We start from the raw sequence: 23,589 nt of genomic DNA, 5'->3' as shown, positions 1-23,589 counted from the left end.
ACAGCGGACGGGGATGCGGGCCCAGCTGTCGCCCCTGCCTGGCTGGGCTGCCGTCGTTGTGTGGCAGTAGCGAAGAAGCGCCGCTCGGTCGGTGCGAAAAGGCTGCCAGCCTCGGGTGTGTGTGATTTTGCAGCGCTGTTGTGTGTAATGTCCTCTTAGCACTTTTTGTCGGGTTTTAAGTCTTTAATTGCTACGTGGAGGCTGTGCGGCGTGGATGGATGACAAACGAGCTGTGTTCTGTGTCACGTTTCTGTAGCACGCTGCTTTCGGCCTGCCATCACTTCTCTGTGGCTCTTGAAAACCGGAGATTTCAGGCGTGGTTGGCTGAAACACTGATTTCCTGCTCCGTGGGGGCAACGGGGTGCCGTGTTTGAGCAGGAGACCGGAGGCCTTTAGACTCTCCGTTCTGCTTTGGTGTCAGATGACCTGTCTGACCTTGTGCAGGTCACTTTGGGACAGGTTTTTCAATGTTGGTTAAATTTCCTAATGTTTATTAATTTCAGCATCACTTTCAGCACCATGAAATGTGATCGTTCCACTCCTGTACCTCACTTTCTTCATTCTCACAAAGGAAGCTTTCCACAGCTGCTTCTCAAAAGAGCATTAAACCAGTCCCCTTGAAACTGGTGTTATGCAATGATGGGTATTATTATTCCAGTTTGGCAGCTTAAGGCAGAGTGAATGGAAGCTGAAGCACTTAAGCTTTTACTAAGAAATGGTAAGGGTTTTAGCTTATTAGCAATTGGGGTGAGGTCACACAAGACTGCTTGATAACAGACTCTTAGCTGTTTCTTACAGCACATAAGCAGCTTCAGGCATCGTGGAGGGCTGGCAGGTGTCTGTAGAAAGAGGCTCAGCGATGATTGCAAATAAATTGACTCTCAGCTGACACTAAATAGGTGTGTTTGGGGTATTGGACAACTCTTTATCCACCTGCATGGAACGGGGCACCCCCACTCTTAGTCACCTTGTAATGAGGACGGTGGAGTTTGCGAGGAGAGCAGCAGCAGGATCAGCCCAGGAGAGGTGGCAGTTGATGTGATTGTTGTTCTGCAGCGCTCCTGACAGAACTGGGTTTCCTTTTATCCTTTGTTGACCGTCCTGCTGTTTGCTACAGCTTAGCTTTGCCTTGGCCGTGTGTCAGCTGTGGGACAGGATTACTGGGACCTGGATGTGTGAGGGTTGTCCGGGCACGTCCGGCTGGAACCATGGGGGTCTCCTGGCAGGTCACAGCCAGAGCTGTGCACTGTGCTGTGGTGCTCCTCAAGGGGCTGAGCCTGGCTGTGCTTGCACTGCTCAGGAGTTCTCATTTTGTGGAGATTTTTACCTTTTGTAACTTTTTTAATAAAAAGCTATGGAGTAAAAACCTACACACCCCTCTTCTGCTTTCAGAGCACCAAACTTTATTTCTGTTACTTTACTTTCACTTGGAGGCAATTTTATCACTGGTTCAACTTCAAGACTTATTCTTTGGGCTCTGTACTCTGTGCTTTTCTGGTACTCCTTCATCTCTTTGAAGAGATATTCCTGTCTTGCCAAAACACTGTTAGCACCACGCAGCAAGTTCTTGTGCAGAATAAATTCATATTCTTGTGCAGATTCTCATATTGAATCCAGGTGTTCTCTGAAATTTCAAATAGAGGCAAATACGCCAACAGAACTCAAATTGAAAAATAACCCCATTTAAATACAATGAGAGACCCAAAAGAGTAGAGAATATTTCAAAAGGAATATATAAATTATAGAGGGGTACTTTGAAACAAGTCCAAATTGTTTGTCAAGTTACAAAGATCGGTGAAGATCCCTAAAGTACTGTCAGAAGATGGCTCTAAAAATAGATCTAAAGCTTCAATTCCCCACATACAGAAACTGATGTGCTCGAAGGGATCTGGTCTGTCTTTAGTATTGAATCCAAAATTGTGGCTAAGTCCTTTTGAACCAACTGACTCCATCTGAGTACTTTTTCTGGGAGTGTATGTGTTGCATTGTAACCCACACCGCAAAGGACAGAGATGATTTTGGGGAGCGCTAAGACACATAATGTCAGCTGTAATTACGAAGAGTCTGCTTGGGCAGAGAAAGAATTAAAGAAGAAACTGTCAAGTTCACTGACGTTTTGAAATTTCAGATCTATAGGATTCAGATCTAAATGTGTTACTTGCAGCCCTCTTTCTTAGCTCTCTGAGTTCAAAATAGCACATAGATATGTGTTAATAATGGATAACAGGTTGTAATGTCTGTGACCTCCTCTCCTAAGGACCTCTGGTTTCAGAGATAGTTTTTTGCTTTCTCAGCTGCTTAAAATTTTGTGAGTTTTCTCTTATTTGGTGAGTTAAACAGCTTCTGAACTGGTAACTGCTGTTAGCTCCCACCTGGTTTTACTGGTGATACTTGGCTTTATGTTCGCTCTATCTTCACCTTCTGAATGATTTCAATAGTGTAGAGGCTCATATGTTTCCCTCTTTTTCTGAAACGTGGCTTGAGAAACTGAGGTAATTCACTGTTCTGTTGGTGAGCCTCATGATTCTCTAGAGATTCATTTCTTTTTTCATTTATTGTATTCCTAAATGTTGTTATTGTTAGTTCTGGAATTTGAAAATCTATTTTAGAACTGGGTTTGCATGAGGAAAAATACCAGTGGGAGGGCCTCGGGTTCTACTGTGTGTAGTAATTTGGCTGTTTTTGTAGAGCAGATGTAAATAATGCTCCCTGCACTTTGCTACTTTCAGGATGTTGATTCACTTGTTGCTCAGCGGTTTTGTATTTTCGTTACAGTCCTTAAGCTACTGGTTTTAAGGAGAAGACAAAATCTTGCATTGATTCTCGAGCATTTGCTTATTTCTGTCTGTGACCTGTTGATATCTTAAAGTGAGGGTACATTTCTGAGCTGTTTCAGTTCAGATGAAACCTGGGAGACTAAGGCATCCAGCCTTCCCTAAACACCACCTTACATGAGGGTACTGCAGGACCTGCATGCTCCATTGTATGCATGTACCCGCTGCGTGATGGGACTGTCAGATGCATTGAGCACGTAGTGCATGTTCTGAGCAGGGCCCAGTGCCTGTGATCCTGTGTATATGCATTGTCACATTGACCAAACTCCAGTTTTGATGGGAAACACCTGTGGGATTGTCATGTGGCAGCACATGCTGAGCCACGTGATGAAAAACTGATTGAAAAGAGAGCAAAGTGCTGTGTGTTAAGGCACTGCCTCGGAAAGTAAGGTCCACTACTTTTGAGTAAGAAATTCCTGGAAGAGTGCCTCTCACTTTTATGTGTTTAGAGTTATGTCTCAGGTTTTGTAGTTTCACTTGCTGCAGAAGAGTCCTTAAGGCTGCATGTTTCATAGCAGGTTTCTGCTGCCACAGAGACCTTCCTAACCCAGAGGCTTTCCAGGCTAGTGCTATTCTGGCTGCCTTTGTAGGAAAGACATCACAGCTGAGGAGTACTGAACATAACAGAAACATAGCTAGTGTTTTTAAAATACAGGGAATCATTATGGTAAACTGGTATCTCTGCTTGTTTGGCCAGGATTCACAAAGTAAACCTTTCAAGGTCCTGAAGCTGTGCGTGTTTCTCACGAGAACAGGGAGAGTTTTTTCTCTCCTGAGTTAGTTTGATGGAATTTGTGCAGAGCTGTAGATTTGCTTCCATTCGTTAGGCACAGTGCTGAGCTTAATGTATATGGGAGGAAGTTCCAAGTTTATGAGAAAACTGCTGAATTGTCATATGCACTGGAGACAAAAAAAAGGTAATTGAGCTTGAAATTCACTGTTTATTTTTAGTCTTTTTCTGAACCTAGAAATGTCCAAGTGTGAGCCATACTCTCTGCATTTAATTTCATAGATGGTAAATTTAGACCTTGCCTATATGGATGCTTACAAATGGCTTAATAGCTTCTAAATGAGTTTATAAAAAACTCAGTACGGTTTATTATAGATACTTTAACCTGATTTATAACTCTTACCCTTTTTGAGTTTAATTCCATAACCAGATTAAGACATTCCACGAAGTAGGAAGGGTTGGGAGGGTAGGAAGGTAATGTAGGGGTTGTGGCCATTTTATTGAAGCACTTCAGAACCCAGTCTTGGCTTTTGAGTGCTGTTTGACCATTCAGTTCTTTTTGCATGTATATGTGGCTTGTTAATATATAGATTGGCTTGCTAGTTTTGGACACTTCTATGAAAAATATAGTATCTTTAGTTAATCACCAAATACCACAGACTCTGCTGCCATCTCCTGAGGACAAGAAATGATGCATCCTCCTTTGCCACATTAAATCTCTTCTAAAATGGGGAATAATGGGTGATGGCTGAGCCAGAAAAATACTTTTATCCAAGCGGAAATTATTCAGAACTTGAAGAGCCTGCCCATTTGGCAACCATCAGAAGTGTTCAGCCCAATAATCTGAGAAGGCGCTAGATATTTTTACCTAGTGGAGGTGAAGGAGAGAACAGAAGTTGGATCTTTGTTTGGGAATCAGTAAGAGAAGTGCAGTATTTCCTTACATCCCTACTTCTCTAAGTGAGGCAGGGAATGTCAGGATTACTTTCTGCTCCCTGCTGAAAGAGGGGAAGGAAAAAAGTGGGGTATGTGGAGTTCTAAAGCAGCAGAAGTTTGTCAGGAGAGAGATTTGAGATTGGAAGCAAAGGGGAAGAGGGAAGCAGTCTACGCACAGAAGAATACCCAGTGAAACTAGTTAGACTCTTGGACTAACTAGCTAGAGACTCTTGAACTTGAGGACCTGAGAGTGGAGAAGCACAGCACTGAAATGGGATAACTGTGTATTTGTGTCAAAGCATATTGAATTAATTCATTATGGAAAGGACATTAAACAAGGCTTTATAGAAAACTGAGCTAAAACCATTTCCACAACAGTGCCCATACTAGGTGACTAGGATATTTGAATTTTCCTAGGGGCAGAGGTTTTTTTTTCTTTAGTTAATTGAAAATAAAGTACTGTACTGCATAGTAAGATCTTCATGCATGAAGTACTTCTGAGCTCACTTGGCCTTCCTTCTCCCTCTCCCTGTTCTTTTCCAGGCTCCATGTGATTTTTGGTCCTTAGCAGACTAGAATCTCTAACCCTGAAAAATTTATGATTTCCACCATCTGAGCATTGTATTTATGTTCTCCTGAGACTGTGGGGTGAGGGGTGAGACCCAGGGCAGTAATTGAAGGCTTATGAAAGTTTTCTCTACATGGTACTTGAAATTACTTGTCAGTAAAGATCACAAATTAGGTTGAAAATTGCAGTTAAAGGAGGCTTGTTTGGTTTTAGCTTTTTAGCACAAATTTTCATTTGAGAGCAATTCTTTCTTATTGAAAATTGGGAAGGGGGGGAAATAGCTGGTTTTGCTTGTAAGTTAGGTGCTTACAATGATTGTTGCTTTAGAGGTGTTTTAAGGTAGGCACATAAAACTGATAGCACATTCTGTTAATTTTTCACAGTATGTTATTAATATAATGTGTGATTTGAACACCTTAAAAAAACCACCAGCTCTGGGACTGACATCCAAAGGCAGGAAACTCATAATGACCTGACTTTATTTTTAATTGTTCTAATGGACACAGGCATTTGTAAGAAAAGGTGTTTCAGTGACCTACTGAAATAGTTTGTGAAGCAGAAAAATAATTTTCTCCTGATATGTCAATTCTATAGTTTGTTGTCTAATGTACATACTAGAAGTGCCCTCGAGCTATATTTGTGTAAATAAGGTACTTTGTAAACCCAGCATCACTTCTATTTTGAATTTGAATGTAAGCCAGTGTTCTTTCCTGATGTTCATTAGGTACTTCGTGAACACTAATTAGTGAAGGATCATGATCTCCTGGGAGGCAAGTGAAGGTTATAATTTTTGTATCTGGGGACACCAAGGGTATGGAAAAGGGTAGTAATCTATAAGATATCTCGGGATATAGGTAACGGAGACACAAAATTATTTTTGAGCAAAGCTTTTTTCAAACTAGTGAGTACTGCTTTGCAATCATGGATCAAAATCTGAATGTTCCTGTGAGCAATGGAGAGCTGGGATTTCTGGCAGCTCTTTATCTGCCGTATGATCATAGGCAGGTTGTTTCCTCTTTCACCTGACTTTGATGTACCTGGGATAGGCAGAGTTAAAATCTAGGCCTTGACCTTGTGAGGTGCTCTGAAGCATCAGAGTGCTATAGGCAACAAAATGATATGTGTATGGCTGCTTTTTTGTTGTAGACCAGCTGTATTTATTTCTGATATTTTGGAGTTTGAAAAGTCTGTCAGCTGGACATGGTGATTCCTGTTTTTTGTATCCAGATGCAGAATGAGATAACTTCTAATTTTCTTAGGAAAGTTCATTTTTACTTGACACTTGTTGAAGTGACCTCACTACCTCCCCTTGCACTTGCATAATCTAGGTAGCTGAGGCGCTTCATGATTGTGCTGCTACTTTAGCTTTAGGGTTGTCTTTTTTTGGAGGGGGAGGGTTTGCTTTTGTTTTTTTGAGATCATGGTTGAGCGTAGATTTGAGGTCTAGTACAACTCTTAAATAACTTTTTTGAACTGGAAAAACTGTGAGGCTATTATTGCATAACTTTGCTTCTTGCATGTGGAGACTGGCCAGTATTTTGTAAGTGGCCAGGTTTTCTAGGTTGAAACAGAATGAAATATCCAAATAAAATGAAGAAACTTGAATGTAATATGCTGTGGGTTTGTTGTTGGTTTTTGTTTGTTTGTTTGTTTGTTTGGGGTTTTTTGTTTTGTTTTGTTATAAATGAGGGAGGCAAGGAGGATCTAAGTGTGTCTTGGGGAATAATGATGCGTGACAGTGAGATCCATTAGAATTACAAGTCTTGAATGAAGTCATCTGATAATTCTGATTCTAAAATTGCTTAGCTTTATTCTGTACATCACTGTGCCCTTCTGCAGGCCATCATACAGCCAGGAGTAACTTCCAGCAGAGTATCAGGTGTCGTGCAAATACATGTTTTCAGTAGTAAGTGGGGCTAAAGAAGATCAGGGGGACTCAGAGGCAAATTGGTAAGATTTTTCCATGCTAGGTTTGTACATATCCTTCTGGTTTCCTGACAAGTGACGCAGAGTAGATATACAGCCCACAGATCTTGGAGATAATTGAAAACATACTGGTCTACCCACAAGAACTAGACTAACTTGTGTGCCTAGCAAGACAGCTCATCTATTAAAAAAAAACACAAACCAAACAAAAACAAAGCAAACAAAAAAACCCCAATGGTCCCAGAACCCAAAACACTGGAGAGACTCATTTGGCCTCGGAGTTAACTCTAAGCAAAGCCACACCCTTCAGGTCTATAGCTTTCATCATTCTGGTTTGGTTTTATTTTATGAGTGGATTATCCTGTCTAGACTCCTGCTTTGACTTGGAAGCCGGAATAGAAGCAGTAAAGCTTAACTGGCTGCTTGGCAGGTGACAAACCTCCTCTGAAGTCCTCTTAATTTGTTAGAGCTCATTTCTCCACGCTCCCTCTCCTGACTGATGGTACCTCAGTAAGTTTTGCAAGTTTCAGATACAGCTCTGCTAAATTTAGCACGCCAGATGCCTTCAATAAGCCGAGCCCAGCTATCAGTTGCGTGGAGATCTGTTTCAGTCAGGCACATCCCTCTGGGGAGAGACTTGCACTATTTAAAGTTGAATGAGACTGAGATTCTTACAGCATTAAGAAACTCAAGATTCCCCTTTTTTCTCCCCGATGTTCATTCTAAACTAGTATTCAGTGCTCGATATTCCCTGGAACTGAATTTGTGTTTCCTCTTGAACTGTAATTCTGGAAATTGGCTGTTTTTTGAGCTGTCATTCTGTGTAGCAGTTCTCCTTTGGGATACGTTGAGCAGCAAAAGGCAGTCTTAGCATAAGTAACGCTAGTGTCTCGTTTAGCCTGTGTTACCTCCACCATTATAAATTCAAGACACTGTAGGAAAAATAGACTGTGTTTAAATAACAGGCCCATAGTAAGCTGCAGGTAGAGGAATGCAACTGCATTGGGACTAGTTGGAATTGCATTTGTTTCTACAAAAAGTGTGAGGTTTTTTTCTAGCCAGTGCCTGAAGGATACTAGGGCACTGGCATGCAAGAGCAGAAGTGTTAATGCCAATGTTCTGGGCATGCATCCAGTTTCAGTAACTGGTGCATGTCACCTCACTAAAGTCACACTTCCATTTGGATTTTGTGGATCACTCCTCACTTCTGCTCTAACATCGCTAGGCAGTGTTGCTGTGAGCTTTTAATGGATAGCAGCCTTATGCAGCAGGAACAGGTTCCCTTTACTAGTGAAGTTTCAGTGTTTTTTCCGCAGTAACTAAGTCACAGAATGTTGCAGTTGTGAGAAATGCAAGGATCCTAGGATATTGGTTAGAGCCTGGTGCTACCAATGCCAAAGTTGTGGGTTCAATCCCTGTATGGGCCATTCACTTAAGAGTTGAACTTAAAGATCCTTGTGGGTCCCTTCCAACTCAGAATACTCTGATTCTGTGGTATGTCAGGAAAAGGCTTCTAGTAGAGACAAGAAAAACTTATTGCCATTATACAAGACAATAGGAAGTGTTTGGGGGTGCTATCAGCAGTTTTGATTAACTGTGTTTAAGGAAAATTAACTTTTAATTTGAAGGAATGTAAAGAAGAGCTAGTATGAGAATAGTGGGATTTGAGAGCCAGTCTTAGAGGAGACCAGGAGCTTGGCTTTGGTTAGAAGAAGGAAAGCATAAAGAGATCATAACTCTCTGAAAAGGCATGTGTGATGGGCATTATTGGTACCCATCATCTACAGACAGCATATAGGTAGGCTTGAGTGCATTTAGGATGGAAATCAGAAGAAAGCCTAACTATGAGAGTAATGGTATCTTGGGAACAGCCTTACAGTGGAAGACGTTTAAGTGGCTTCAGAAGGCTGTTATTCCATCAAGGAAAGGGTATGGATTTGTAGAACGCTGTAGTAGTAAGAGGCCTGACATGATGACCCAGGAGTCCCTCATTCTGCCATGTTAAAAATAGTTGCTTGGGGTGGGTGGTTGACTTGTTCCAGAAGTTAAGATGGAGTGCAGTTGACTGTTGCACGCTCCATGGAGTGCCATTTGAGATGTAGGGTGTCAGTAGTGTGTATCTTCTTAGTAATATTATTGGCATCATAGAGTCAAATAATCTGTTAGGGAAGGGCATGTCCCTTTTGGGTGCTTCAGGCTCTGTACACATCTTTATGTTCTGCTAATTTGGGCTCATAATTTATTTTTTTTCTTTGCAACAGCAGAGGATAGGTATTTCTGATACCTCTACTGAGTGGGAATGCATAGGACTGGCCTAATCAGACCTTAGCTGACAAGGTAAACTTATGTTACTGATTTGGCTGAGAAGTAGCTTGAAGAAGCAGGTCTAGTTGTAACTAGCTGTTAAAATTAAAAAAAACTAACAAAAAAAAAAGTAAAGGAAAAAAAAAAGTAAAAAGCCTCACAAAGGTATTTGCTTTACTCCAGTGAAAGGAAGGGAGTGATCATTTTGTGTCCTTTGTTACAGGTGCTTTGACTTGGATATTTGGAATAGTTTTTTTAAAATCCTTGAAGGTATGTTGTTCTGTAAATGACAAAGTGTTGCACTGTATTGGCTAGACATTGTACTGTGTTCACAGGTGTACTGACAGATCTGCATCCCCGTGCTGCTCTTGCACAGTGCTTCCAGGTTAAACTGGGGTAGGCTGGCACTTCTGTTCAAGAACCAACAAGTTCTGCCTCCGGCAACTTGTTTTCTCTTTATGCTGGCAGAAGACTTGTGTGGTGAACCCAGTCAGGGGACTGATGTGGGTTAAAACTAAACTTTTCTTTTTTTGGCTAGGTTAGTTTTAATTGGTGTTGGTTCACCACATTGTTGCACAAATGTTTGTGCCAAAAAGAAGACGGGAATGTGTGGCTTGGGGACAGCAAGACTGCTGCTTTTGGCAGCAGTGCCAGCTTTCCCATGATTTTACTCAAGGCCACAGTGGCACTTTTGCCACATTGTCCTCAGGCAAAATGATAAACTCTCATGATGTGGGTCTTCCTTTCCACATCCTCATTTAGTTTGCTTATTAAATGTTTTTGTGCGTAATAGATGTGGTGCTGATTTAATCAGCTAGTACTATACATTAAAGTAATTTATGGTTTTAGTGCATACTATTTAAGCAGATGTATTTAGCATATTGATTTATGCTTCCTGCAGTGTTTCTCAAACCCTTTTCATATTTTCCTCCAGGATAAAATATTGGCCCTGGTGCAATTCTCAAGCAGCGAGGAACCAGCTAGTGACAGAGCACAGGAGGCAGGCAGCAGGAGATGGCAGGAGGCAGCAGTGAATGTGGCAAGTGGTGAGAGATAGAGGGGGGAAGTCTAAGGGCTCTAGGAAATCTATGGACAAGTGCCTTTTAGACACCTACTTCTGGAGCTCGTTTCTCTGGCCTGATGCCAGCCTCAGAGGCCATGTCTCAGCTCAGCAGCTACCAGCAGCCTTGGACTCCACTTCTGCATTTATTTATTTATTTATTGTCTGCCTGAAACCTTCTTGGTGAAGGTTTGTCTTCTGGACATGGTCATTTTCTTAGACATCCTGCCCTGGCTGCCTGTGATAATACATCTGTGTCCTGTTGCACTGTCATCAGAAATATTTCACAGTGACTGCCTTCTAATGCCTCATTTGTTTCATTAGTCACTAATTAATTTTAAAATAATATTAGAAAATGCACTACCTGATGATGGTCTATGTCAGAGATTTTTGCTCAAGTATCAAAAGGGACTTCCTGTATAACAACTTTGCTGTGAGTTCATTACTTTGCTGTGAGTTCATCATGCACTGCTGATCTATGGAAGCTTGGAACTACTGATATAAAAAAAAGTATTGCCAAGGTTAATATATTATTTGGAGAAGAGGTCTAGACTTTCAATGACTAAATATGAGTGTGAGATTTGTCTCCTCTCTCACTGACCTCCTACACTGCAGCTAATCTGGCCTACCTGGGACGTTGAGACCTGCTCCCTTTGGTTTCCACTCTGATACAAATGACAACAAAAGAGGCTGTTCAGTCTGCTCTTCCCTTCTAGTGCAAGATTACTGAGGTGCTCTGCTCCAGCAAAACTGGAGACAGAAATATACCCAGGAACAGACATGCCACAGTTTTGTTCCTGCCTTTTGTGAGGAAGAAGTAGCAGCATTGCTGGCTGGGATTAGAAAAGGGCACAACTTGCCTTTTGTGTGCCTGAAGAAGCCCTGCCATGCTAGGCTGAACAGCTGGGCATAAAGCAAGCATTACAGTTTCTTCATCATCTGATAACTTCTGTGGTGTGGGGAGATCATCCTTACAAGCTCAGAAGTTATTGTGTGTTGGAGTAGCATTATCAAAGGGACTCACACAAATGGCAAACATGAAGAAAGGCATCTTGAGAGCAAAAATAATCTAGAAATTGGAAAGGGCTGTGAAACAAAGGGCTGGTTGTCGTAGGACTCACAGAAAAGAGATACTGCAGACTATTTCAGCACAATGTAGTGGCTTATAGCAAGAAACTTTAGACATATAACCTCTTGGTTTTGCCTATAGTATGCCTGGGTATCTTGACATGGATGAAATGCAAGAATATGGAGTCTCTTGCTTCTTCTGTCATTATTGAAGTCACTGTTGGAGAACATACTGTCCACGTAGTGAGATGTCTCTCAGGAGATGGCTGTACAATTGAGCAGAGCTCGAGGACAAACTGCAAGGATTCATTGCTTAGCAGTTGCCTTTGCAATTGGAGGAAAAAGGTTGACATGTGCAGTGTGGTGGGGGGAAGATAGATGAGGAGCTGCCTGGAAGAGTTTGCAAGAACCCATACTGACATGAGATGCTTGAAATCAGGGGGCTTTTTAATCTCTTTGGCAAATGCGTGACAAAAAGGCTAAACTTTGGAGTGAGCAAAGTTGATGTGTAAATGCCATCCGTTAATTCAAAGTAGTAACTCAAACATACTGATGTCATGGAGAATTACAAAATTGTCAATTGTCCATTTATGCTTGGTGGTCCTCTAAAAGATAGGCCCTACTTACAAGTTGTTTAGCTTCTGTAGGGAACACTAGGGCAATTGTGTCATGCTGAAGAGCGGGCAATGGTGTGCCTTGATATCTCTGCAGAACTGAAAACTGTATTCTTTGCTGTAAAAAGAGAAAGTAGGTGTGAAGGTAAGTTATGATTCTTGAAGTAAATGTTAAAGACTCCATTCCTGTAGCTTTTTCTGATAGTTTTTCAGGCTGCACTACAATGCCCAGAGAGCGTTGTGCATTTATCACCCATCATTGGTAGTGACAACTAAAACTGGTATCTGGAGTATTAATCATTTAAGGGGGTTTTCATGTATAACCAAGGTCAGTTAATAAAACAGAGACAGATTATACTCTGCATTGCTTGTTGCAGTTCTTAAAGAAAAATAAGTTGTTGGTTATTATATCTTCTTAGCGTCACTGTGTTATTTAAATTAACTTGTGCTGTTGTGTCCTAGGATTAATCTATCTGAAAAACAACCTGCCTAGGCACAAGAGACATTGGAGATGGAAAGCAGCACATTACTAGAATGAACTTCAAGCCTGATGTACAAAGCTGCTTCTTTGAAAATGGAATTTGATTTTTTTCCTAAAAGGCAAGCAGTGTCTCTCCTGCTGTTTGGGCAGAAAACAATCTAGTTGCCCATGTGTATTCAGTAAAAACAGGGCTGAGGTGAACTGAGAATTCTTTGCATTTCTAAGTCCATGTGTATTGGCTTTGTACCTGCCCTCTTATTCTGGTGACCATTTGGGAAATGATTTTGATTATCTGGGTTTTTTTATTTTTCATTCTTGTAGTCCTTGTTAAAACTGCTTACATTCACCTAGGAGCAGCTGATCTCTTTATTTATTTTTCTTTGGTTTGTTTAGGTTTGCTTCTGTGTATATAGTGTTTCTGTCAGGAAGTTAGTATTAGAAAAGAGAGAAGCTTGGTCTGTTTGTTCTCAGTATAATTCAGTACCGGTATTTTAAAATTGTGATTCTGCTCTCAGTCAGCAGGAAGGATTACATCAGAGATGATCATAGTAGATGCAGATACCACCTTGAGAGGGGCACACTTGCATATTAACAGGCTTAATATGTTTGCTGCACATGGTATTGTTGCTTTTTAGAGAAATATGTCTAGTAGTGACTTAGTCTTTGTCTAAGCATAAGCTTTATATTGATAGGTGGTAAAATTAAGGCTGTCTATGAAGCATGGATAAGGACTTCATTTCCTTGGTCTCTATTCTAGCTTTCTGTTCCTCTGATATTTTCTTTGGGGTTTTCTTTTCTTTCCCCTTGTGATCTTGATGATCAGTGTGAAAATTAGCAGTATAAAGTCGAAGCTAATACTTCTGCAGAGATTTGTGTTCTCCTGTCTCCCACCCAATGAAACCGCACATGCGCTACGGTGCGTTAGTGTTAAGTGTGGCCTGAGAAATCTCTGACTGTAGAGTACTGACTGAAATTAGGTTTGCGAGTTAAATCAGCCACCAACGTAAGACTTAATTGTATGGGTTGGACATGGCAGTTCAAATGTGTATTGAACTGATGATTAGGTGGGACAGTTCTCTAAGCATAAATAAAATAATTAATCTTTTGTGTCCTTAAAAATTTTGCAGTGTGTCAGATGTTAAGCGTGTTTTGATTTGTTCCAGTAGCCGGATCGAGCTGGGAGATGTGACGCCACACAACATTAAGCAGCTGAAGAGGCTAAACCAGGTCATTTTTCCTGTCAGCTACAATGACAAGTTCTACAAGGATGTACTGGAGGTTGGCGAACTAGCCAAATTAGGTACAAGTGTTCTTGCCAGTAATTGTGGGCTATGGTGGCAGAAGTGCTCATCATTGCTGTCCATAATGTTTTTGAACAGCAGCTCCTTCTGTTTTTTTGGTTTACATCATGAAAAATAACTGTTTGGGAACTTCAAAAAAAGCAGCAGTCCCAACCTCAGAGGGTTTGTTTTCTAAATAGATTACATCCCACTGGGAATAGGCACGTTTTCTGTTCCAGCAGAAAACAATTGTGTGCTGCCAGCTTGCCTCCTGATGTCATTGCTGGTTGGTTTGAATGGTAGTAAGCATCCACTGTGTTAAAGCTCCACTGGTAACTTCAAGTGTGAATCCACAATATATGATATTTTACCTGGATGGGAGAATTAGCAGGGTGGGAGGGAGGAAGGAAGATCAAGGGTGTAAACGAAGGACCTGTATGTATAGTTTGAGATTTGTGACTGATAACCCTTTTTTTCTCTCCCTGGCAGCCTATTTCAATGATATTGCAGTGGGAGCAGTGTGCTGTCGGGTGGATCACTCCCAGAACCAGAAGAGACTCTACATCATGACACTTGGATGCCTGGCACCCTACCGAAGGCTAGGAATAGGTAAGGAGGATCTTTTGTATCTGAGTCACCAGAGAAACCAGGTTGCTGTGCAGCATTCTAGATGTGCTTTCAGGTTTTTCAAAAGTTAGTGCACTTCTAGACCACTGGTTTCTTTGAAAGGGACTTGGGGGAAAGAGTATGATTTATGATGTGCTCTTTTTTCCCTGCCTTTCAGAAATGGACTTTTTGTAGAATTTTTAATTCAGGATTTCAGATTATTTTAATTTTAACCATATTATCATATTATGATGTAAATACTCTGCTTCTATGGATGTGAAAATTGATGCAGAGAAATGAAGTAATTTGTTAACAGTATGTAGCCAGTATGCAAGTCATATGTAAATGGAGTACAACATTCCTTCATTGGCTTCTCCCTTCACTCTTCTAAATGTACGATTTTTCTGTTTATTTTGTCTTTATCACTACTGATCATTGCTGCTCAGGGGTAGTACCTGGTTTCTGTCTGTACTGCATTTTATTCTTTGCTCTACCTTGCAAATACATAGGCCAGATTAATCAAGACCTTACAGTAACCCATTTGCTTTGATAAACTGGAATGAAAAGATAACTTTATTTTAAATTATTTTACTAGGTCTTTGGTAGAAAAACTTACCAGTGCTCTCACTGCTTTATACATTGTTTTGACCGTTTTTTGAGGTGAGTTTGAGACCTTGAAGCTGGTATTAAAATATGCTTCTGGGCTGTTGTGGGGTTTTTTATTTTCTTCAAAGCACCAATGAATTAAAGTTTGTGAGCAGTCAGAGAGACAGTGAAATGCCTGCACATCATGTTTTATTTGCCTTTTCTACTTCTCACAAGCTCTGTCATTTTGGTCTACCTACAGTTAACCTGCCTCTCCTCAAGAAAGCACCTAGCTAAGTACTTAATTGTGCCCTTCTGGTTTTCTGAAGTATCTGTTTACCTTTCGGCAGGAACTAAAATGTTGAATCATGTCTTAAACATCTGTGAAAAAGACGGCACTTTTGACAACATCTATCTGTAAGTAAAGAAGGTACACCCATGCATTTTCTGAGTAGATACAGGAGCAAAGGGAGGGAGATCCAAGAGCATTTTTAGTATGTATTTCAGTGGGGTCATGCAAAATCTTTTAAGTTCTAGCAAGAAAGCTAGGAGTCATATTCTGGGCTTGTTGTGTGATGCTGAAAAAACCAAAAGCTTGCTTGCTTTACAAGGGTTTTTGCAAATTTGCTGAATTTGAAAGTAGTTTAGTTACAAAATTATGTTCTAGAGCAAAATTACACTGAATGGTCAAAAAATCTTTTTAGAAAGGATTTTATTTTTATCCTACAATGTCACCTTCAGTCTTGCATGCAGTTTTGATGCATTTGCCATCTGTCTGTTGTGACAGCACTCTGTGGGTTAGAACATCAGATCTGAGATGCTTGCAAGCACTCAGAGTTTACATTCAGTAGTAAGGCCAAACTGCTATTCCCATTCCTGCACACTGACAGGTCAGCTATTTGTGCAGCAACACAATAAACTAGATCAGTGCCCTCACCCAGCTGGGGAAGCTGTTTTCGGTTTTGTTTCTGGGTGTTGTTTTTTGTTTTAGTGTGGTTTTGGGGAAGGTTTTCTGTGGGTTTTCTTTTTCTTTTTTTTTTTTTAATCAATTGCACAAGCACTTGGCATGATGCAGACAAGAGAACAAGCACTGGGGTAGAGGACAGCCATCTTAATAGGTCCCCCTGGAAATAGAACCTGAAATCCATAGATGCCAAAGCCATGCTTCTCCTCTGCTGCTGGCTTCACACTTCTTCCTGTGCATTGATGTCCGTGCAATTACCAAGTGAGCTGATGCAGTTTTTGGCCTGATCACTTCTCTGAGCCAGCTTTTTCCTTGTCCATCACTTCCTGCTTACACCACTACAAGCACGATGCACTGCTAGGGATAATCCCACAGCAGGTATGGATGGACTTGTGCTGCCAGGGAACTGCACCCAGAATTCTTGCCAGGACTGTTGAAGATGCTGAGTGAGGTGTTTCATACACTGATACCACTTTAAATGGAGTGACTTTCTCCTCAAGCTTAGACCACTTCTACCATGGAGGTGCAAAGTCTTTCATGTCCTCTACTGTTGTTTATTTGTGCCATCTCTGTAAGAGGAACATGAGTTTTAAAGAGGAGTCTGAGTAAGGCTGCTTTTGGCTTGTATTCCTGCTCTCCTGCCTCAGAAGTGGTAATGAACTCTCTCTCAGATGCCTGCTAATGGGACAGGGGCTTTCGTTTTTGCACGTTACTGTGTGCACAGTGAAGGGGCTGTTTGCTGGTTTTAATGCAAAAAGCCAAATCCTTCATAATTCTTCATTACACTTCCCAGAATAAGGATTCTGGGATAACAATAACCATGAAAACTGGGCATAACAAAGTTCTTTTAGTGGCCCATTGATTTTATTACTGTGTCTGGTGTTTGTGTGTATTCTATGTGAATATATTATTTATACAGCTTAACATCAGTGACTAAATTTGTCATTATTATGAAGTTTCCTTTTAGCTATTTGATGCTTATTGGGCTTAACACTGAGATCTTTTGTTTTGTTTTGCTGTTGCTTCCAGAGTTGCTTTGGTTCTATGGTTATTCAGCGTGTTGTCATGACAAAGTGATTCATGAGTTTGTGTGGTGTCCACTGAATTTTGGGAGTGTTTAATGAATGCCTTTTGAGCCAAACATTTTTTTTTCCTTTCTTTCTTTTCTTTTTTTTTTCTTTTTTAATGAAACTTGTGCAAATAGATGTCCTAGTCACTTAGGATGAAGAACTGATGTCTGTTTGTGTTGGAGGCCTTGAACTCTTGAAATTTGCTAGCAAAGTCTGTAAAACTCAAGGGAAATAGGTGAAAGGGGCAAGAAAGGGGAAAGGACTTTGTAAATCCATAAGGCTTCTTTGTGCTGCCATAACTTTTTTATGAGGAGAGAGGGGTAGTTAGAAGTGAGCAAGGTGTACACAGTTGCCAGTTTTATGTTGCAGTGTGTTGGGATCACTACTTAGTCAACTCCTTTGATCATCTGAGAAGTATTTACTACAGAGTGTTAAAGTTGGCCCTACGGTGAAACGCTGTTATGTATTTCCACAAAATATCTGCCTTTTCCAGATTAAGAAAAATTGTAATTACTGAGGTAGTAGTGCTTTAGAGTCTGTCTGCTATTTTGTGTTCCTTAAAAGAGCTTTACTGAGGGGAAACATTTACTGCTGTTGGTTGCCATGGGCCATCCAGGAGCGGAGTGTTAGCTCAGAACTGATTTGGGAAGAGCAGAATTTCCAATCCTCAATTTACACCATTTTTCCTGTCTTTAGACAGCTAGAACAGCTAGAATGAGCTAGGTAGCTCCTTTTCTTACCTTGTCTTTGACCATTCTGGGTATGGAGGCAGAATACTGATACCTGTCGCTCTCTCCTCCCTTCTGTCCCAGGCATGTCCAGATCAGCAATGAGTCCGCAATTGACTTCTACAGAAAGTTTGGCTTTGAGATCATTGAGACGAAGAAAAACTACTACAAGAGGATAGAGCCCGCAGATGCCCATGTGCTGCAGAAAAACCTCAAAGCCCCTTGTCTTGGCCAGAATGCAGATGTGCAAAAGACCGACAACTGAACAAAACCCCAGCGGACACTTTCTTGCACTTGCTTGTCGCCAAATAAGGAAAGAGAGGCCTCTTGATTTTTTTTTTTTAGGGTTTTTTGTTTGTTTGTTTGTTTCTTACTCCACCGCTTCATCTTAATTTTTTTTTTTTCTTGACCTCTCTCCAACAAAATGTAATGCTTCTTCCAAGGATTGTCCAATCATGTTTGGGGTTGGGTTTTGGTTGGTTTTGGGTTTGTTTTTTTTTTTTTTTGAGCTCTCCTTTCTGGTGGGGTTCTTTTTGAGGGGGCTTGTTTTTTGTTTTCTGTTGGGGTGGGAAAAGGTGTGCAGATCTCTTTTAAGTTTGAGGTGTGGAGGGCTTGAGCAGGTTATCCTGATGACAAGTTTCCTTCAGAATTACTCTTTCAGTAAGCAGAATGTAAATCCAGTGGGGGGAAAAAAGGCAAAGCAATATCTTGTCCTTTGACTCCTACATTATCGTGTTTTTTATAACCTACAGGGTACTTTACTCTCCCCCAACCTTTGAATGTTACTTCAGTACTTCCCACTCCTCCTCTTAATCCCCCCCACCTCAAAAAAGTATATTTAGTTCTTCCCAATATTTTTGAGTATGGCTTTTTCCTCCATCTTTTGCTGAGAAGGGTGGGCTACTTTACCATACCTTTTCACTCTGCCTGGGCTGATCTTTTTGAATGCTTTTTTAAATACTCCTCACCCAAGCTGGTGCTACACTTCTTAACTGACTGAGAGGAGAGTTTAGAGTGGTCTTTGTTTTTTCTTATTTTCATTTACCCAACTCCCAGCAGACTTCTGCCAGAGTAAAAGCTAGATCTGGTGCTGGCAAGAGTAACCTTGTAAAAATATGAATCCTGAGGCAAGACCCTTGCTTTAAAAATGGGTGAAATGCTGTAGGGCTCATTGAGAGTTAGTTTTACCTGTGGTGTTGGGATGGTAAAAGTGACTGTGACCACCTTACCAGCTTTGATCACATAACCAAGCATTTGCCTCCAGTTTGTTACAGCTACTAAACCTGTAGTGACACATCTAGAGATGAGGCAAGGGTTGAGGAAACCAGGCAGCAAGGCAGAGAAGGCAGACACGAGTCTGACCCTCGTCACATAGCTTTGCAGGGGTCTCCTGGATTTGCTTGGGGTTGGCTTGGCTTGCTGTGTTTATGTGCTCCTTCGGGAAGAGGTGGTGAAGAACTGCACAGTTTGCTCCTTTGAAGATTATTTTTCTCTTTCCCTGTTCAGTAGTAATAATGCAGTTCTCCTGTTGTGGGAGGGTGTTCATGGAGCACCGGAGAAAGCAGCATATAATATTAGAGCATTTTATGGGTTTGGAAAATAGGCTGACTGGCTTCTTCCTAGTACTGTAAACTCGAGGCTACAGTGAACTGTACTAAGCTCTGCTTTGCATCCTTTCGTGCTCCCTTCCTACGCACTGTTGCCAGTGATTTTATGTATGCCAATATAAATACCAACTTGAGCTTGGACTCTTCTCCAAGCACCTGGGAAAGTGCACTGAGCTGAGACAACACCAACCTGCCCCATCCCCCAAGTAGATGCTGAACTGCGTTCCTTTCCTGTTTTCTTTTTAAAATTTAAATCTGCATCTTGAATTCATCCACTCTGAAAGCCTCCAACCTACAGTGCGCATTGCAGCACACATCTGGTTAGTAGGTGCTGTCCAGTCATTAGAGGGTGACTTGGGAACCAAGGATTCTAAGATGAGAGTTGTGGTGAGGCAAGGGATGGCACCCCTCGTTGCACATTATGTGGTCTTTGATACGCAGGGGGTGACTACATGAGCTGCTACGGAATTACTCCTTCTTTCCCAGAGGTATGTAGCGTTTGTTGGAGTGCATCTTGACTGACCTATGCTGGAAAACAGCTACTTAATTTGCTGGGTTTGCACTAATTGAGTCTTGGGGATGGGCAGATCGTTAACAACAGCCTGTCTGCGTGGCCTGAGCACCTGTGTTTGCAACACTCGGTGGCAGACTCTGGCTAGAAAGATGCAAACGGTTCCCTTGGCCAGAGGCAGCCTAGTTTTTGACAGAAGCTTATTTTCAGTAGGGCTAGGACCTGCTCACAGTGGTTATATTGGCCGTTCCAGCATCTTTCTAGAAGGGGGTGTATTGAAGCACAATTAGCTTGTCATATGCCAACATAGTTTCCCTGGCCATCTGTAGACCAAACCAAGAGAAGTATGGGGAGGGAGAGAGAGATAGTATTGTATTTGAGGATGTTTGTGCAGCACAGCTGTAACTCAGACCATAGCTGCCTCTGGTGCCAAGCAAAGTGCTCTTCATTCTTCTAGAACTAAGTGGTAAGTGTTTGGGTTGGGTAGATGGGTGTGGGGATATGAACTCTTAGGATTTGCTGTTGTCGTAGGCTTCCACAAATCAGTGTGTTTCACAGAAGTTTTCCTTCAGGTTTAAAAACACGAGTCTGATGTCTGAACTTACTTGGATTAACCTTTGTTTCTGTCTCTTTTTGCTTTGGGCTGCCATCATTCTATGAATGTATCCATGAAAACAATTCTTAAAGCTCCTATTCCACAGCAGACCTGCCTCATTGTAACTTCTTATAAAATGTTTTGTAGGAGGTGGAAGAGAGAGTAACCACAAATCTAAGACTCCTTTTCCCAGGCTATTAATCCTGGAAAACAGTTGTTGAATCTTGAATACAAGGTTTATTCTGAATCTCAGAGAAAGTTTTGTTCCCTGTACATGGATAAGGGCAAGTGAAGGTCAGTAGTTCTGGATGACAAACACTTGTATTTTATTAGTATATCAACCATGGTGAGGGAGGGAGGAGAATGCTGTATCTTAGTGTTGTTACCCAGAGACACTGAAATTGTGTGAAGTATGGGCTTACTGCAGAGAACTTCAGTGACTTTGGTTGTTGCTGCAGCAGCGCATCCCTTTAGCTTGAAAATAGCAGCTTATGAACAAGTAAATTTTTCAAAAGTTAGGAGTTTCAGTGGGGAAAAAAAAACACCAGCACTTCCTGTTCTGGATGAAGATCTAGCAAGAAAAATGTGGGTGACTAACAGCTTTAGAGTGTAAATTGTGTATATACAAGTTATTCCTGAATCTCTGCAACTGGTTTTGTCCTATGTCGGTTAAGTATGAAGATATTATCTACGAAAAGACTCCTACTAGAGGAAACCATGGTACAGGAGAAAAAGAATCATCCAGAAGAGAGATCCCTCGTTTTTTGGAGGGGGAAGGGAGAGAATTTATTTTGTGTATACAGAAACTGGCTGAGTTTACATGATGCAGCTAATGGTTAAACCTGCCAACTAAATATGACATACTGTTACGATTGAAACAAACTTATGTGATATTTCGTTAAATCTTGATGGTGCCCTGTGTCTAGTAAAAATTTGATTCCCCAAATTGTTTTATTCTCCCCCATGTTGTAATCCAGGGTCAGCTGCTATGCACAAAGTCTGTGTTTTGTAAAGTGTTTGCTGACTTGGATGTTTCTTTTGAATCTGCAACTGCTTCCTGATTAATTTGGCTAAGACCACCCCTGGTCTCTTGAGTTTAAGGTTTAGTCAAAGGTATGCTGTTATGCAGTTTACAGATGAATTCTTAATGTTACAAGTTAAGTTGCAGGGGGAGCAAATTCTTTACAATAAGATGGTCCATTTTTAATCTATATCATTGCCCTTGTTGTACATCAGGAGCATGTTTTTGTTTTTCTCAAACTCTTTAGAAATACCGTTCAGAATAAACGTGCACTATTTGAGTTATGTCATTTACAACTTGTCATGTGCAATTTTTTGCAGTCCAGATGTTTCCCTCTGAAATCAGATACAGAATATTCCTCAGATGTTTCATAAACTGTGTAACACAGAAGATTTCTAACACAAACTGTGTGTTGGATTGCTGTGATGAATGCCAAGGGTGTCTGACAACTGAGGAGAGTGAGGTCTGTTTGTTTGTTTTCCCTGAAGTTATGAGCCTTTCCTCAGAAATCCTGTCCTATGGGGTGGAGGGGAGCATAGGAAGAGGAACTGTCCTGGAATATTTTTGCATTGATTAGTGAGCAGTCTTGAAACAAACCAACCAGGTGTCAAGAACTCTGTTTTGGGCTTTCCAGGTTAAATAATTTAAAGTATTCAAATTAGCTGCTAGTTATTACAAATCTTGACAACGATCTTTGAAAAACTATGGTCTGTAGTTGTAAAAGTAACTGGTCTTAAGATGCAGCACTTACTCTTCTATAGTGACTTTTCTCAGAAAGATCTTTAAGTAAAACTCATCTATCTTTTTACCTATTCCAATCTCTTCTGTTAAGGCCATTTTTTTGTTTGCAGTTTCATTCTGCTTCTCTCCTGCTTTGAAATGCCATATATGAAGTGATGAAGTTGCACTCTGGCCCAGGTTCTGGGGAAAAAGAAATATTTCTCTAAATATTCTACATTGCATTCTATTCAATTTAAGCTCCCTTGGAAACTTCTTTCCCGGTAATGGAGTTGCTGCTTTCATTAAAATAATGTGCAAAAGCAAAGCTCAGGCTCTGAAACTTGTCTGTAGTCTTGAGCTGCTGCTACCAGCTGTCTTCCCTGACCTCTGCTGGAGGGCCGGGAAGGCACAGGTGGAGATGAACTGCTACCAGGAGTGCAGGCTTCATCACTCCAGCCTCACCAGCAGCTGCAGAGGCTGGAAAACTTTTGGTGTACTTAAACTGCTGCAGCTGTTCTCCAAACCACTCAGCTTTTATTGATCTCTGTCGTGTTTCTTTCGTTCTCCACCCTCAGCCCAGTTACCTCTCAAGCAACCTGTACAATTTTAGACAATTCAGTTACTTGTGTACAGGGGAACTAACAGATACCTCTGATCATTTGTGTTCCCCGTTCACAAAGCTGTTCTGGTTCTACAGGGAGTTACACTCCTCTCACTGCTTTCAAAACTTGGGTATTTACAGGGCCCCTGTAATGATTCGAGGTGTGCTATTATCTCTTAATTACAACAGTTTGCCTTGTTACTGATACGATTACTTGAAGAACAATTACCACATCAGGATCTAGTGAGTGATGAGTAAGTCAAGTCATTCCCTTCATTTGAAAAACTTGGATTCTTGCTTTTTTTTCCCCCAGTGTGTATATCACCATATTGACCTGTACTGGAAATGATTTGCTGTTACAATGCCCAGTCACTCAGCATTAGAAGGTTCACTTGTCACTCCTCATTCTTAATACTTTTTCACCTCACTATTTCCTTTTTTAAAACGGTGTTCAGGAATATAGACCCCAGCACAAATGTTTGACTCCACTGCTGACCTTTCATTAGTGTGAAAACTGATCTTTTACTCTATGCCCTGTGATTTCTGTCTTTTAATCAGTTTGCTGTCCCTGTGAGGATACTATCCTCTGATCCTGCAGTATCTTAGATTACTTAAAAGATCCCTGTCCAAAAGCTCTAAAGTCCTTTTGAGTATCTACCAAACCAAGCTGTCAGGTGAGTGTTGTGATCTGTGTCTGGCAGTATAACTTTCCTTTCCATGGGGGTTCTCCAAGCCTATTCAACCCATCTAATCCAGATGCTTTGTATGGGACAAATGACT

The 23,589-nt window shown here is 41.1% G+C and overlaps 1 protein-coding gene across 1 annotated transcript; it reads left to right on the top strand.

The window, feature by feature from the left end:
- Positions 1-10,297: 10,297 nt before the first annotated feature.
- On the top strand, positions 10,298-21,781 carry NAA50 (N(alpha)-acetyltransferase 50, NatE catalytic subunit). Its single transcript, XM_018074673.2, has 5 exons — positions 10,298-10,344; positions 13,685-13,821; positions 14,291-14,410; positions 15,343-15,409; positions 17,839-21,781. Exons 1-5 carry the CDS (start codon positions 10,313-10,315, stop codon positions 18,017-18,019), a joined length of 537 nt encoding a protein of 178 aa, XP_017930162.1. The 5' UTR covers positions 10,298-10,312; the 3' UTR covers positions 18,020-21,781.
- Positions 21,782-23,589: the final 1,808 nt, after the last annotated feature.

This window comes from Manacus vitellinus, unplaced genomic scaffold (assembly GCF_001715985.3).
Source record: "Manacus vitellinus isolate BGI_N305 unplaced genomic scaffold, ASM171598v3 scaffold_28_pilon, whole genome shotgun sequence".
NCBI lineage: Eukaryota > Metazoa > Chordata > Aves > Passeriformes > Pipridae > Manacus > Manacus vitellinus.
This window is presented reverse-complemented; position numbering and strand designations above follow the sequence as displayed.

Excerpts from the sequence above, each read along its gene's own strand:
- NAA50 (XM_018074673.2), top strand. The coding sequence starts at position 10,313 with ATGGCAGGAGGCAGCAGTGAATGTGGCAAGTG. Across the intron at positions 13,822-14,290 it reads TGGCGAACTAGCCAAATTAG|CCTATTTCAATGATATTGCA; the intron begins GTACAAGTGTTC and ends TCTCCCTGGCAG. Across the intron at positions 14,411-15,342 it reads CTACCGAAGGCTAGGAATAG|GAACTAAAATGTTGAATCAT; the intron begins GTAAGGAGGATC and ends ACCTTTCGGCAG.